The sequence below is a fragment of the Vulpes vulpes genome, chromosome 14 (genome assembly GCF_048418805.1).
Source record: "Vulpes vulpes isolate BD-2025 chromosome 14, VulVul3, whole genome shotgun sequence".
Lineage (NCBI taxonomy): Eukaryota > Metazoa > Chordata > Mammalia > Carnivora > Canidae > Vulpes > Vulpes vulpes.
The window spans coordinates 26,069,608-26,086,070 of NC_132793.1; the positions used below are offsets into that span (position 1 = coordinate 26,069,608).

Sequence of the window (16,463 nt, forward strand, 5' to 3'; positions counted from 1 at the left end):
TATCTTTTATCGTCTTTCTTTCCCAGCGATGATGAAGGTTCTCCAAGGGCATGGCGTTTTCTGTCTTACCACTGCAGTATCCCCAGAACATTAAACAGGGCTGGGCATAGAGTAGGGATCCTGCAAATATTTGTTGAACGATGAAAGAATCGTCCAGAGCCAACGTGGAGTCAATGATATCAAGTCCTGCCCCACTAATTCCATTTACTGAACTCTGGGCTGGCTTAAACCTTTCACAAGACGCATAACCTCTCCTGGCCTCAGTTTCCTCATCTGCCAAATGGAAGGTTGGACGCAGGGGCCCCTCAGGGCCGTCGGAACTGGGGCAGAGAGGCGAGCAGCAGGCCATGCCCCCACGCTGGGGTTCTCTCGTGGACATGTCAAGGTATCTCTGGGCACCTAGGAAGAGGGCCTTCGCCTCTCTGGGCCTCAGTTTCCCCATTTGAGCAGAGGACTCGGGAGGCCTTACCCATGCATGGGCAGTAGAGCAGGTAACCGGCCGGGTCCCAGGAGCCCACGGGCAGCCCCGGGAGCGGCAGACTCAGCAGCAGGAGAGACACATGCAGCGGCAGGGGCGACGATGCCCACGCGGCGGCGCCCATGACGGCTCGGGAGCCCGAGCGCGCGGTGGTGCGAAGGCGGGCCGAGAAGGAGGGGCGCGAGCGTCCGCCCCGCTCCCGGCGGTCCCCGCGCGCCGCCCGCGCGCCGCCCCGGCCTCTCTAGCCCGCGGGCGGGCGGGATCATAGAGAGCCCGCGGCACCGCCCCCTCCACGGCCCGAGCGCCCGCTCGCGCGGCTCCCACAATGCACCGCACAATGGCCCGACCGCCGCCACTACCGGGGCCTGAGCGGGCCTGGCGGAGCCCGAGCGCGGCCCTGCCCGCAGCGCGGGGCCCCGAGCGCGGTGAGTGCCGGCGAGGGCCCCGGGGGACGGCGGGGAGCGGGGCGGGAGGCCGTCTCGCTGCGCCCGCGCGCCCGGCACCCGGAGCGGCGGCGCCTCTCCTCTCGGGCCCCACGGCGCGGTCGCCCGCACCCCCGACCGGGGGCCCCCTCCACGCCAGTTCGGACCCAGATAGGCCCCGGGGTGACGAAATCGCTCCGCGGACCCGATACCTGGGTCGGGGGACCGGAAGAAACCCCAGTGGCCCCCTCCCTACCGAGGCCTGGGGACTCCCCCCTGAGGGTCCCCTACTCTCGAACCCCCAGGCTCCCTGGAGACCCAGATAACGCGCTGCTGACCTTCCCAGGGACCCGGGTCTGGGGGACGCAGATAAGCTGCACCTGCTCCCTCCCCTCAGACACGCCTACCGGACCCACATAACCCCTTTTCCTGCTCCAAATACTCGGCTTTTTACTCTCCGTTTCGTTTCCCAGAACCACATAACCCATTTTGAGGCTTCCGTCAAATACCTGGTTCTGGAGAACCCCAATAAGCTCTACCTATGATTCCCTCCTCAGTCACCATACTCCCAAACCTTAGATATCATCCATCTGGTTACGCTTTTGAGAGCATTGAAACTCAGAGAATTCACTTCTAATTATCTTCGATCCCTGGAATTCTCCAGCCTTTATAATCCCCCATCTCTTTCTGTTTGGGGCGGGGGGAGGGGGAGGTCCCTTAGAGATTCAGTTAACTTGCTAATGATTCTTTATCATACTTTCCCTTCCTTCCCATCCCTGAGACCTCCTCCAGACTTCTACCTGAATTTCTGTCCCTTCTCTGGCAGGCGTCCACTCCCATCTCTCCCAGCTCCAGGGGAATAGAACATTTTCCACCACACAGTGGAGTGATCTGAAAGCTGCCGGAGGAGCCTGGTTATTCCCTGCAAAATCGCAGGCTATGGCCCCAGCTTGGTGGGGGGAAAGGGACCTGTAAGGTTGGAAGATGAGGGGACAACTGGTGTGGGGGAGTTGGTGCTTTCACCTGCAAGAGTAGCCTGTCTCCTGGCTTGTATGTTTTTCCACCTGTTAGTTTGGGACTGTGATAGAGTCTGGCCTTGGATTTCTAGCCCTGCCCCCCACAGTGAGGCCACTCGTTGTCGGGGGAGTCCTTAGGGGTGTCCAACCAGGCTTCCTCGTAATGAGAATGGGGCTGTAGTGAGTTGCAGCCATTTGCTCAAGGCCTCCTCAGGAGTGGGAGGCAGCGGGAATGGGAGGAAAGAGTGAATCAAAGGGACTGCAAAGAGGGCCCATCTACAGTGACAGAAGAACTAGCAGCCCGAGAGTAAATCCAACCCCTGTTAATCCTGTTTGATGTCCCTTGGAATGATGCAAGTCATTGAGACTCTCAGGCCTCCCTGTAATTTAATTCTCCCACCACTGGAGTGTGTGTGAGGGAGGGAGGGAGGCGGGCAGCTCTTCCCATTCCCCCCTTTCCTTCTCACTTTTTTCCAGCCAGTCAGTGTGTCATTTGGATTTGTTTCTGGTGCTCAGGTCAAGACCTGTTTTTTTTTTTTTTTTTTTCCCCCTTCTCTCAGTCTATTTATAATTTCCCAGTTGCTATTTTGGGTTCTGCTTAAGGGAAGATTCTGTCCACCCTAAGGAACGTTCCAGGGTGTGTTCCCGGGTGTGTTTCCTCCTCGGCAGGTGTTGAATTGAGTTCTTCAGATCCCCAAGTAGCTCTTGGGCTGGAGGGATAAAAGCTATTTTAGGGTAGTCACTGAAGTGGAGCTGTTAATCCTCCATGGGTCTCTCTCGTTAAGAACACTTAGGGATTAACCCTTTCCTTGCTGCACGGGGGCTGCTCCTCCACAGTTTTGGGAAGGTTAGGAGAGTTTCCTGCTGGCAGCAGAAGGTTAGATGGGAACGTGCAACTCAATACAAAGGCAAAGATAATAGCTGCCTTTTGTTGGGTACTTACAGCAAGCCAAGCCCTATGCTGAGCCCTTTGCATACCTGACTAAAATAATCCTCACAACAAGCCTGTGAGGTAAGTATTTTTAGCTTTACAGATGAGGAAACAGGCTAATAATGGAGAAAGAACACAGTTTCTATAGAGATGATGTAACACCATAAAAACTATAGTTTCGTCAGAGGGCAGCAGGCCATCATGGCACACAGCAGGACAGAGAGACTAGGGAGCTGTTTGTCTCCTTTCAGCTTCCAGAGAGGATCTTTGAGAGTTTTTAGAAAGCATTTGTGTTTGGGGTACAGAGCCTTAGTAACGTAATAGAAGAGATTCCTAAAGTGAGAGAACCGCAGCCCAGGATGTGGTGCGAGAGGAAGGGAGCGCAGGGGGCACTGGTTAGAGGGGATGTGCTGCGGCTTGACTGTGAGGGAAAAGGGGAAGGCTGCATTCTGGGGAGATGTTGTGAAGGGAAGGAAGCTCACACGGAGGCCTGAGAAGTGACATTAAAGGGGGGGAAAAAAAAGAAGTACTACTCAGGCCCTGTGCGGAAAAGAGGCAGACACAGTATATAGACCCGGGAGACGGCTCTGCATGTACTCACACACTTTATGTCAGGTACTTCATCCTCCATGAGACTGTTCTAGGTAAGGAGTAAATCTTTGTTTTAGGAATTGAAACTGAGATTCAGAGAAACACAGTAACCTGCCCCTGGTTTCACAGCCAGTAAGTGGCAGCCCTCCTGATAGCAAGTCCAAGGTTCTTTCCACACTACCTCCCTCTTCAGATCAGGCGCCAGAAGGAATCTTTGGATGAAAATATACCAAGTTATACCAGTAACTGGGAGGGATTGGTTGTGTTTGTTTTATGGGAACAGGTTCTGTCAGCTTCTCTACAGTTGTTAAGGTTAGAGTGTGAGACCAGAAGAGCGGCTTTGAAAGAGAAGCAGAATTCTTTCAGTTTTGCCCAGGAAGAAGTCTGAAGGAGAGAGGCCCAGGAATTTTCCTGGAGGAGAGGAGTTTGCAGACAAAGGACAGAGGGAGAGAGACTAGATTCCCAAAAGGGCTCCTAAGGTAACACTGGAAGCTTTGGTTATCCAGCAGCCTGTTGGTGACTCTAGGTAAGGACTTCCGCTGTGCCTTTTTAAAAGGGTAGGGGTAGGGCAGCCTGGATGGCTCAGCGGTTTAGCGCCGCCTTCAGTCCAGGGCGTGATCCTGGAGACCTGGGATCGAGTTCCCTGTCGGGCTCCCTGCGTGGAGCCTGCTTCTCCCTTTGCCTGTGTCTCTGCCTCTCTCTCTCTCTGTCTCTGTCTCTATGAATAAATAAATAAAATCTTAAAAAAAAAAGTTTTAAAAAAACCAAAAGGGTAGGGGGAATAGGATCAGGGTGTTGGCTGTTTCCTTTTAAAGCCATAGCTCCATTAAAAGCAGATCAAGGAAGGCACATGGCTGCCTCCCCCTTTGATTCTCTCAGTACGACCTCGTGAGCTCTCCTTAGCCACCACCGGCCTCTTTCTTAGAAGCCCATTACTCACTCTTTCAGAAGCAGCATACTAAACTGCTGTGTCTTGTTTGTGCTTGTTCAGGAGAACAGAAGAGGTGGACGTGTGGGAGGTAGGGGACGTACTGTTCTCTTTCTGAGTTTGTGTGGAATTTCCAGGGCTAGGCTTCCCTCTCACGTTGGCCAGAGTGATGGGACTTGCTTCCCTCTGGTTGCCATTCCCAGCTTTCCAGAGGCTGAGGTGCATGATTCTGGGTAACAAGGGGGAATAGAATTTGACTTTGAGGGTAGGGGAAATTCCCTCCAAACTAGATGTTCAAACTCGTGCTGCTCACTCTCTACCCAATTCCAAGGTTCGTAGTAATCACTGGTATTATAAACAGGTAATTCCACCCTTGAGAAGAAGGAAGGACTTAAACCACGAAAGACAGATGTCAGAGGCCTTTGAGATTTATTGTGAAGCAGGCAGGTACGCCACGATGACTCAAAGGCTCAAGTGGGACTAGTTTTTAGTGCTGCCCACCCCTCCCCAGCATGTGACTCATGCAAAACGCAGCTACCTTTGTGCAGATCTTTCTAGGCAAATCTCCACTCGTGATGGGGAAATGTTTATCATATTACATTGCAATGTTTCTTCAACAAGAGGAATGGTTCCTGAACAGGACGTAGCTCACGTTAATGATGAGCAAAGCTCTCTGGGGCATGAACCCGCTGATCCCATCATCTCGTTCACGGCCAGTCTGTTGGATGAATGGTCACTGTAAGCAGCAGGTGCTAATGAGCTGAGCAAGCATTCTGTGGCACACAGCTGTTTGTGTGGTTGGAGCCCTCCCCAGATTCTCGTGGACAATCCCCAGATACCCTCTTTGCTCCCTTCACATGGAAAAGCCTCATGACCAGATTTTGGCATGACCTCTTCAAAAGGAATCCCCCCTGTTGTGGCAAGTTGCTTTGCAGTTGGTAATCTATGATGAGTTTGTGAGTGTGAATATGGATCTGTTGTCCCCCTTTGAGAGTCCATACAGTAACTCCCATCCTCTCTTCCTTTGAGTTGATGTAAAGAAAAACAGCTCTGTCATCTTTGCTCTAGTTTTCCCCCTTCTCACAGCCCTCCCCTCCCCCTGCCTCAACAAGAGAAAGGATCAGACTTCAAGATATTGGCTCCCCACTTTGGAAGGGCTGTGACCCCAGATTAAACCAGAACTTTCTGAGCATAAGTTAGCCTTGCATCAACTTGCATTCAATGATTAATTTACCCATCTAAAAGAAAGTTGAGAGGCCTTTTCTAGATGCTAAGTGTGTGGAAACGAAAGAACTGTGATCTGACCCTTCAAAGAATCAGAGTTTGCTGGAGTTCTAATGCAAGTATGCTATGTGCTCGTAATGGAGAAATTAAATACATATGTGCTACAAGGGTCTGTGGAAGGGACCGCTCAGCACCTGGGGTGTTGGACAGGCTTTGCTAAAGAAGCATGGTCTGGGAGACCCAGAGAGGTGATGGCGGGTAGGATGGGACCAGTCTTCATTTAGGAGAAATGCGAGTCTGCTGTTGCCTCCTTAGGCAGAACTACTTATTGATGCTCTGCTGAGAAACACATCTGGCTCCTGGGACTGACTTTCCAGGGTGTAAATTCCTAAGCAAAGGCTTCTTCCTTCCCTGTTGCCTTTTGGGCATTTTATTGCTCTTTAGCACCTCCATGAGGAGGAGAATTATGGAAAGTAGTGGGTGAGGAGGAGGTAGGGTAAAGAGGAGGAGGAGGAGCTGCTATCTCTAAGTTTAGTGGAAAGGATATAAAAGTGAACTTGGAAGAGAATAGTTGGAGTTCAGGGCTTTTACTTCCTCAAATTATCTTGTTTACTATTAGCCTAGATAGTACTAGTAATAATAGTTACCATTAAACACTTAGTAGGTGCCCAGTTTTTTGCTGAATGCTTTCTATTCATTATCTCGTTTAATCCTCAAACCATCCTTACTATTTAGGAGTTTATTAAGCCCGTTTTGTAAATGAGATAGCTCAGGGAAGTAAGTAATTGGCTGAAAGTCACATGGCTTTGAAATAGAAGGACTGGGATTGGAACGGGATCTGTCTGCCTCCAGAGCCCATGTTTTCATGGTATTGGGCTCCCTAACACCAGGTGTTCTGATGTTTCAGGTGAAGAGATTGTTTTCTGAAGGCTGCGTTGGAGGCTGTGACAGAGCAGAGAGCCCGTGTGGAGCTGATGGGGAGGCTTTCTGAATAACATGGCCCTTCGCCATTAGTCTTGCCATGACCACATTTTTCACCAGCGTCCCCCCCTGGATTCAAGATGCAAAGCAGGAGGAGGAAGTGGGCTGGAAACTAGTTCCCAGGCCTCGGGGCCGGGAGGCGGAGAGTCAAGTGAAGTGCCAATGTGAAATCTCGGGGACGCCCTTCTCAAATGGGGAGAAGCTGAGGCCTCACAGCCTCCCCCATCCAGAGCAGAGACCGTATAGCTGCCCTCAGCTGCACTGTGGCAAGGCTTTTGCCTCCAAGTACAAGCTATATAGGTAGGTGACACTCCCATATTTCTTTCTGCCCTGAGGTTCCCAGAGGACAAAGCCAAAACGACTCCACTGAGTATGAGGTTTTATCTGTGACAGAGGAGTTCAGAGGAGTGGAGGTTAATTGGCCCGTCAGTGTACCCTGAACACTAACCATTTGAAGTCACTCACTAAAAACTAATGCTGATATTTGTATTCAGACATTAGACTCTGATGGGGAAGTAATCAGTCAGTCATGAACAATGATTGAACAATTTTGTCAATACTGCTTTCCCCACCTTTGTCAGGTAATGGTGAGAATAGTCAGGAATCGGTCTTAGAACTTTAGAAAGGGAAAAAAAAAAAAACTTTAAAAAGAAAAGGAGACCCTCTGGTCCAGTCTTTCAATTTTATTTTATTTTATTTTTTTAAGATTTTATTTATTTGAGGGGGAAAGAGAGAGAGTACTAGTGAGGGGCAGAGGGAGAGGGAGCCTGATACGAGGCTCCATCAGATCATGACCTGAGCCAAAGACAGATACTGAAACAACTGAACCACCTAGGCACCCCCCATCTGTAAATTTTAAGGTGGAGGCGCAGAGTGGGGAAGTAATTTACCCAGGTTCACATAGTTTCTTTGGTCCTGCAGTGCCTCATCTTCTGAATGAGCCTGCTACTCACATGATTACTTCTGTCTCTGTAGAATCCCTGGTGTCCTCTGATTCAGCAGCTGCTCTGGAACTTGTAAGCCCAAGAGCCCCATATAAAGTGAAATGGATGTGAAGGTCCTGGTGTAAAGTAGATATAGCAGAACAGCTTGGAAGTGGAGGGGGCTGCTCAGATTTTATCCTTGCCTTTCCATCAGAGGAACAGGAACATGCCCCTTATAAATGATATAGACTACCTGATGCACACCGCTTCATCCGTTCATCTAGCCAGCGCTGATTTATTGAGCTCCTGCTACATACCAGGCACAGTATTGAGTGCCAGGGATAGAGTAGTGAGCCAGGCAGATGGGAGTTGTTGGCCCACCTTGATAAGATACTACTATCTTAGTAGTGGGGACAGATAGCAAGTAGGTAAGTAAAGGAACAAGTTGGGCAGCCCTGGTGGCGCAGCAGTTTAGCGCCGCCTGCAGCTCAGGGTGTGATCCTGGAGACCTTGGATCGAGTCCCACAGCGGGCTCTCTCCATGGAGCCTGCTTCTCCCTCTGCCTGTGTCTCTGCCTCTCTTTCTCTCTGTGACTCTATGAATAAATAAAATCTTAAAAAAAAAACAAAAAAAACAAAAAAAAAAAAAAACAAGTTGACCACAGAAAGCCTTAGTTCCTTGTCTGGAAGACAGTTGATAGGAAGGAACTAAAACAGGTAAGGGGGTAGTGTGTGACCGGGATTATCCTTATGACAGTTCTGTAGTCCTCAGGAATGCTTTAATTCTGTGTGCTCCCGTGTCTTAGGTGGACTCCAGTGGGGCCGTCCTCTTAGACTTTCTTAGTACAATCTGGGTGTCCATGGGAGGCTGCAAGAAAGGTCCTGGTCTGGGGGGGGGCAGGAGCCCCAACTCCATTTGTAGTCACTGTGTGAGCTTCGGCGAGTTACTAAATCTCTTAAGGTCTTGGTTTCCTCACTTGCAAAACGAAGGAACTGGACTGTGGATCACTCAACACCTCCCTCTCATACATTATCATGTCTGTTATATCACAGGAGGTCCACAGTAACTCTCAGGTTTGAGCATTCACAAACGTAGCATGATGGTAATGGCTGTGTTTGATGCCTTCCAGGTAGGAAGGATCACTGCGTGCTGTAGTGGAGACATTGGTGGCATACCGAAGTGAATTCAGGTTTCAAAAAGAACTATGTTCAAATTCAGCCTCTGCCACTTACTGACTGGTGGGTGGGGCTGTCCTGTGCTTGGGACTCTTGTGGAGAACAAGGTTAATGACAGTTCACACAGGGCCTGGTAAATGGTGGGTCCTCAAAGTCTTGCTAAGTGTCTGTGGAGTTCCAGATTATAACTCCTGGACTCTGAGCTGCTGTCCCTCAAGATGGGAGCAGGTAAACCAAGGGACACTGAGGTGGTATGCCATGGGAACAGTTTTTTATATTGTTGCTGGTTTATATGGCAAATACTTCAAATAGTACAAATAGGCATTCAGTGAAGAATGAATTGTCCTCGTGTTGGAAGCTACCATTCTCCTTCCCAGAGATGTCCGGTGGTGTCAGTTTCTTGTGTATCCTTGCTAAGACATTGAAACATGTACTCCCTTCCCTTTTTGTTTTCACAAGGGATTGTATTACACACTATACTAAACTTCCTTTTTTGTTTTTGTTTTTTTTTTAATTTTTATTTTATTTATTTATGATAGGCACACAGTGAGAGAGAGAGAGAGAGAGGCAGAGACACAGCCAGAGGGAGAAGCAGGCTCCATGCACCGGGAGCCTGACGTGGGATTTGATCCCGAGTCTCCAGGATCATGCCCTGGGCCAAAGGCAGGCGCCAAACCGCTGCGCCACCCAGGGATCCCTAAACTTCCTTTTTTGACTTAGCCCCTTATATTTTGGGATTCTCAGATCAGGAAGTTTAGATATATTTCATTTTTCTTTTATTGTGTTATTTTAAATTTTTTAAATATAATTTTTTTGAAAAGGAAATACATTCACGTACATCAAAAATTCACAAGGTACCAAAAGGTATACAATGAAATTCTCCATCACACCCATAAGTTTCCTATCTCTTCTCCCATAGGCAACCAGTGTTGTTAGTTTCTTGTATATCCTTCCAGAAATCTTTTTGAGCAAACCTACATCTATTTTCCCTCTTTTCCTATACATAGTACCATTTTGAGACACTGTTCTGTCACTGTTCTGTCCCATTGCTTTTTCCCACTGCATATATCTTAAGAGCTTATTCCCTTTATATGTTCCCAAACATACAAAGCTGCCTTATTTTTTAAAACAAAGTTGAGTCATTTTATGAACTTACCATAATTTATTTCACCAGTTGTTAGTGGTGAATGTTGATGGACATTTAGATTGTTCCTGATTTTTAACTACTACAAACAGTGCTGCAAAGACTAGGAGTACATGTGTGATTTTGCAGGTGGGTGAGGACACCTAGAGAATCTAGATACTGACTGGCATAGTATCCTTTTGTGTTCCAGCACATGGCTCGACCATCATTTTTTAATCTAGTTCCCTGTTAATGGACACCTCGGTTGTCTGGCCAGCCCTTGTGATCTCCCTTCTTTATTTCTCCTCTATCCTCCATCCCTACCCCCAGGCACATGGCCACCCACTCAGCCCAGAAACCCCACCAGTGTATGTACTGTGATAAGATGTTTCATCGCAAGGACCATCTGCGGAATCACCTGCAGACCCATGACCCCAACAAAGAGGCCCTTCACTGTTCTGAGTGCGGTAAGAATTACAATACGAAGCTAGGCTACCGGCGCCACCTGGCTATGCATGCCGCCAGCAGCGGTGACCTCAGCTGTAAGGTGTGCCTGCAGACCTTTGAGAGTACCCAGGCCCTACTAGAGCACCTGAAGGCCCACTCACGCCGAGTAGCAGGCGGTGCCAAGGAGAAGAAGCACCCCTGTGACCACTGTGACCGGCGGTTCTATACTCGAAAGGATGTGCGGCGGCACCTGGTGGTGCACACAGGCCGGAAGGACTTCCTATGCCAGTACTGTGCCCAGCGGTTTGGCCGCAAGGACCACCTGACACGTCACGTCAAGAAGAGCCACTCGCAGGAGCTGCTCAAAATCAAAACAGAGCCAGTGGACATGTTAGGCCTACTCAGCTGCAGCTCCACAGTCAGTGTGAAGGAAGAGCTGAGCCCTGTACTGTGCATGGCCTCTCGGGACGTGATGGGGGCCAAGGCCTTCCCTGGCATGTTGCCCATGGGCATGTATGGTGCCCACATCCCTACCATGCCCAGCACAGGCATGCCACACTCCCTGGTGCACAACACGCTGCCCATGGGTATGAGCTACCCTCTGGAATCCTCACCAATCTCTTCCCCAGCTCAGCTTCCTCCAAAATACCAGCTTGGATCTACCTCATACTTGCCTGACAAATTGCCCAAAGTGGAGGTGGATAGTTTTTTGGCGGAGCTTCCTGGAAGCCTGTCTCTCTCGTCCGCTGAACCCCAGCCCGCCTCACCTCAGCCGGCGGCAGCTGCGGCCCTCCTAGATGAAGCACTGCTCACCAAGAGCCCCGCCAACCTCTCTGAGGCCCTCTGCGCTGCTAATGTGGACTTCTCCCACTTACTGGGCTTTCTTCCACTCAATCTACCCCCATGTAACCCGCCCGGGGCCACAGGAGGCCTGGTCATGGGCTACTCCCAGGCCGAGGCACAGCCCTTGCTCACCACTTTGCAAGCTCAGCCTCAAGACTCCCCAGGAGCTGGGGGACCACTGAACTTTGGACCTCTGCACTCCTTGCCTCCTGTCTTCACCTCTGGCCTGAGCACCACCACCCTGCCTCGTTTCCACCAGGCATTCCAGTAGCCCCCAAGGAGGCCCTCAGTCCAGTCTTAGGCTCTGTCAGGGAGCCTCTGTACCCACCCTATCTGCATCCCTCATGAAGGCAGCTGAGCTTTCAGAGCTGGGTTCAAAAAGAAAAAATTCCAGTATCTGTATGGAGCACTTGGTTTGGGGGTTCAGGCTCCAGGATCAGTTCCAGGAGGAGCCTTGAGCCCCAGCCCCATGAAAAGATCTCATACCATAGAACTTCAGGTATTTTTACTTTTACTTTTTTGATCTGAATCGGGAGCCACACTTAGCCCTCTCCGCCTCCAAAGTGTCAGAACCTCCTTCTCTTCAGAGAAGGAAGCGACCTCTTGGAGACATAGAGGGTGTCACTTTGGATGACCTCGAGAGAAATAGCCCAAGAAGCCCGCCTTCTGGTCCCAACCTGCAGACCCCACAGCAGTTGGTCAGGCCCTGCTGCAGAGAGAGGGTCATTTGGCTCCATCGCCTGCTTCCAGCCAGTGGGCAGGAGAGAGGGCCTCTTCTTCCCACCACCCCATCCCTCCTGTACCAACACCTCCATTTCCAGTCAGTGTTGTCCAGCAACGGTACCGTTTACACAGTCGTCTCAGACACACCATTCACCTCCCTTGCCAAACTGTTAGCCTTAGAATGATTGCAGTGAACATTGTTTACACGTCGTGAATCCATTCCCACCAGTCCATTCCAGTTGGCACCAGCCGGAACCATTTGGTACCTGGTGTTAACTGGAGCCCTGTTTACAAGGCGGAGTCGGGTCTCGCTGACTTCTCTTCACTTGAGGTCACATTTTTCCCCTGTGGGGAAATAAACTGACTTTGGACTGCTTCAGTCTCTGCCATCTTCCATGACTGTGTCTGTTCCTGCCTTCCTCGGCAGTGTCCACAAGACAGGCAAGAAGACTGGAGCCGTTTTCTCACAGGTCTGCAATTTTGTTTTTCTCCAAGTACATCATGACCCCTCCCCCCTCCTCTTGAACTGGAGAGGGGAAGAAATGAAAGGCATGCCCGTTTCCATCACCCCCATTCCCCAATCCCTACCCCAAACATCATGAACTGTTGTCAGTCTTGGAAGGAGGGACTTGGGTCCTAAGCTGGTGTGGATAGCAAAGAAGAGGGTGTGAACCCCTGATTTGTCTCTCTCCTACTTGTTCCTTTTCCAGGAAGTTGTGGAATTGTTGGAAGAAGAGTTTTCAGGAAGTTAGGGCTGGGCAGATAGTTGAGTCCTAACCTATGGGTACGTCATTGGCTCCCATACCAACCTTTTCTCTTATCCGCAGTATCCCTGTCTCTCCACTACTTTGCAGTTACTGTGGACTCTAGGCCACTGTGCATAGGCCTCTCTGCTCTCCATCAAAGAAATTCCACCTTCCTCTTGTGCCCCCTCCCCCAACTTGCCCCCAATACTTAGGGCTTCTTGCAACAGATGATTCATTTTCTTCTGGCTTGTGGTGCTTCTTGCCACAGACAGCACAGCCCTTGCCCTGCTGAACCCCATCCCTGCTTCATTTCTCAGTTCTGCATGGGCTTTGCTCTTCCCACTCACAAAGGGAGGCCGCTCAGGGACCACCAATGTGGGACCCTCCTGAGACACCTCCACTCTGATTCAGAAACACACTTCTACCTCTTTACTGTTAACTCCTGCAAACGCAGCCAGTAGTTTTGGGGGCACTTCTCTTAGCAGTGCCTCATGCTGGCTTCTCCACTAGGGTTTCAGGACAAACTACCAAGGAACTGCCTCAGCCTCCTCCCAGTCCGCCTCCTCCCCCTTCTAGAAATCACTTTGCTTTATCATCCGGAAGTGAGCAGGTCCAAGATCCAGGCTTCTACTTCAGCCCAGCCAGTACTCTTTGAGGTGAAAGCCTTAAAATGTAGCTCCCTGGCCCTTGATTGGAAGCAATGTGGCATGAACAAGCATGTTTTGATTTAGGCCGGGTAGCTTGGGATACCTTTAAAAAGAAACAAAACAAACCAGATATAAATATGTCTGGCAAGGTTAGATTCAGACTAGGTGATTTGCTTCTAAAAATTAGTTTCAATGAGTCCCAGGGACTAAGGTTTATTTTTAAAAGCGTCCGCCTTGGTACGCAGCCACCTCCTGCATGCTGTGCATGTTACTGGGACTCGTATTACAGGAAATGGTACGTGAGGGTCCTAGCAGGACTCCATGCTGCCATCCTCCTTATTGCCTCTGGTCCACATCACTAGACCCAGCAGCTCTTCACCTGCTCCCTGCCACCTTCCCTGTACCTGTCGTTAATAGAGGCAATTGGGTCTCTGGCCACAGAGTACAAAGTCTCAGGCTTAGAGGAGTCCACTCTTCCCTGCCTCCCCTTTCCTGTCCCCCCTTGAATTCTCTCACCCATTAGTGATGCTGGGAAACTCATAGAACAGGCAGAGCAACTATTTAAAGGCTTGTAACTGGGGCCTTGCCCCCCCCCCCCCTTTCCACCCTTCCTTCCCTCTTCCTTCAGTGCCCTCACCACACACAAGGAATTTTCCTATCACTGTGAACTTTGCTGGTACAGAGGAACATCTGCCTTCACCTGTTTTTGGACCATAGCCACCCATCCGCTTCTTAAACTTCCCTTCCCCAAATTAAAAAGAAAAAAAAAGAAAAGAAAAAAGCCTTATTGGCCTGGTTGTTCAAAGGATAAGAATAGCTTTATCCTACACTCAGTACCAAACCCACTTCAGTGGCCATGAGAGCCTGAGGGGTGTCTGCCCAGGACAGGAGCCATGGCATGTGGCAGAGACCAAACAGGGACCAGGAAAAAGGGGTGATGTCCCCTTTCCCCACCACCTCCTCCAATCTCTGTCAGTGATGAACCACCCTGAAGGGGGGGGGGTGGCAGGCACCTCCCATCCTGCACATAGCTGGTCAAGGCGGAGTGCAGTCCTGGGGGCTAGAGGATGACCTAACCCAGCTGTGTCAGCTCAAAGGATCTGTGCACATTTTAAAAGAGGGGAGAGGTGGGAAAAGGAGCACCAATGAGTTTCCCCCCCAACCTTTTACAAATGGCATTTAATGGAAATCCGGGAAGCAGGTGTGATTACTTTTTTGCTCGTAGATATTGTCCTAAGTTGAAATTCTTCCACTACCCTAAGCCTCCTCTAGTAGTCTGAATCCCTTTCCCCCTTTCTTTTTGGTAGCTGTTTTCCCCATTCCCTCTACTTCCCCTCTTATCTAGGAGCTGTTGTTAAGCACGATTTTTTTTTAACAGTTTATATTGTACAGGATCAATATTTTGCTTTTTAACAAGGATATTTATGTAATAAGAAACTTTGCCTTAGGCAGGTGTTGGCCAGAAAAGTCCAGATTCCTCTGGGACCCCACCCTGGCCTCTCCTGGAGCTCTGAACCTGCTGTGGAAGGAATTGGCTATGACCTTCACCACTGGAGAGTAAGGTCTAAGGCAAAGGAAGGGGTGTTCTGGTTCTAACAGGAGGAGGATTCACCATGATAATCTAGTGCCTTTGTGGAGGGGTTTGGAAGAAGTATTCCAGCCCAATTTCTTCAGATGCAAGCTTACTTCTGTGGCTGCCTCTCTCCACTGAATATTCGGCACCAGAACTCCTGAAACACCACTTCTCATTTGCCTCCCTCCCTCCCAGTGATCAAGGCTTTGGGGCCACTCTTTCGTAACGCCAGATTATTTAAAGAGAGAAAAATACAAGACAAAAACCTTCTAGCACTTTGTAAACACAGTGAATAACCTCTTGGAGTATTTTTGGCTTTATATAAAACAAGGTTTTTAATTGTAAAATATAAGTGCCATTAGAAAATGCACAGGGCGTATCTTTGTTAAAGTAGATTTTTCAATGTTTTACAGAATTACATTTTCAAAAAAAGTTTTTATAATGAAGTTGTTTATTAAAAACTTCTGAATGATGTGTTTGGAAGTTGTGAACCTGTCTGATTGGGAAAGGGTTGGAGAGAGCCTGAGGAAGAACTTGAAACTCCAGACATCTAGCCTCCAAAGGGATGGTGAGTATAGGGCCAACAGTAACAATCCTTCACATTAGCACCTACAAACTTTGTACTTTGAAATGAAAGATCTTAATAGGATGTCTTTGAGGTAAGTGGCATCATATTATCACTTAAACTTGGATGTAAGGGTCAGGAAAATCAAATTGGCTTAATGAAATTTCATATAACTAAAAATGCCAGATGTAGTGCAGTTTTTAGAATTGGTTCAGCCCCTCAAACGTGGTTGGCATTAGCAGTCCTATCTTTCATGGCCCTGTCTTCCATAGTTGGGACTTCATCCTCAGTCCCTACAAAGTAACTTGCCCCTTTGTGTAGTAGAATGCCGCCATCATTCCATCCCTGTCCTTACACAGTGCCGGCCAGAAAGAGAAAAGAGAGAGGAGTCCTCGTGTTCACAAGAGCCCCACTAGGCATCTCCTGTCTCACTGGCTTTGATGGGGCTCTGTGTCCTCCCCCAAACCAGCCAGTGATGACAAAGCTGAGAGAGACAAAATGAATGGTTTCTTGAAGGAAATTGGGGCCAGTTAGGATGAAGAATGAATGCTGGTTGAGCAGGAAAAGACCTGCCATCCCCTGTCCAAGGTACATGGCTGGCAGGTACACAGCTAGGACCTGACCTTGCTCACACTTGTGCCTACCCACTGAGTTCAGACAAATTGTTGAGAGACTGACATGGCTTCCGACTTTGCCACTTGGCCAGTCTCTAACAAAGGTAGTCCTCCCCATCCTGGGGAGGAACTGGAACTGGTAATGAGATCCTCTTGTCCAGATTGACCTTGTGTGATCTGGAGCCAGTGGCCATAGCCACACAGTGTAAGTCCAGAAGCCTGTGGGATAGTAACAAGTATTAAAGTGTGTACCAGGTGTTTTGTGTACAAAGGCAGTGGGCTGGTCTTTCATCTCTGGCTTTCCATTTACTTCACAAACATTCAGTTAAGACCCCAGTGGGTTCAGATCCCTGGCTAGGGCCCCAAGGGAATCCACCTTGCTCTCTAGGTGGAGAGGTGGGTCCAGGGGCTCAAAGAGCTACCTTACTCATTGGGCAGGAGGAGGCCGAAGGCTTTCTGGAGGAGGTGGCAGGACTTCCAGGCAAAGGAGGCTGACCTCCAAGGGCACAAGTT

At 49.5% G+C, this 16,463-nt stretch overlaps 2 protein-coding genes across 2 annotated transcripts in view; one reads left to right on the forward strand and one right to left on the reverse strand.

The window, feature by feature from the left end:
• The window catches only part of POFUT1 (protein O-fucosyltransferase 1), a 29,807-nt gene extending 29,109 nt beyond the window's left edge, over nucleotides 1-698 (reverse strand). Inside the window, exon 1 of the mRNA XM_025986084.2 lies at nucleotides 470-698. Within this exon, the coding sequence (XP_025841869.1) occupies nucleotides 470-602 (133 nt within the window). The 5' untranslated portion in view covers nucleotides 603-698. The remainder of the gene's footprint in view (nucleotides 1-469) is intronic.
• Nucleotides 699-702: 4 nt separating this feature from the next.
• PLAGL2 (PLAG1 like zinc finger 2) lies at nucleotides 703-15,245 on the forward strand. The gene is made up of 3 exons (XM_072736144.1): nucleotides 703-903; nucleotides 6,498-6,871; nucleotides 10,123-15,245. Exons 2-3 carry the CDS (start codon nucleotides 6,612-6,614, stop codon nucleotides 11,351-11,353), a joined length of 1,491 nt encoding a protein of 496 aa, XP_072592245.1. The 5' UTR covers nucleotides 703-903; nucleotides 6,498-6,611; the 3' UTR covers nucleotides 11,354-15,245.
• The last annotated feature ends 1,218 nt before the right edge of the window (nucleotides 15,246-16,463 follow it).

Excerpts from the sequence above, each read along its gene's own strand:
- PLAGL2 (XM_072736144.1), top strand. The coding sequence starts at position 6,612 with ATGACCACATTTTTCACCAGCGTCCCCCCCTGGATTCAAGATGCAAAG. Across the intron at positions 6,872-10,122 it reads TCCAAGTACAAGCTATATAG|GCACATGGCCACCCACTCAG; the intron begins GTAGGTGACACT and ends CCCTACCCCCAG.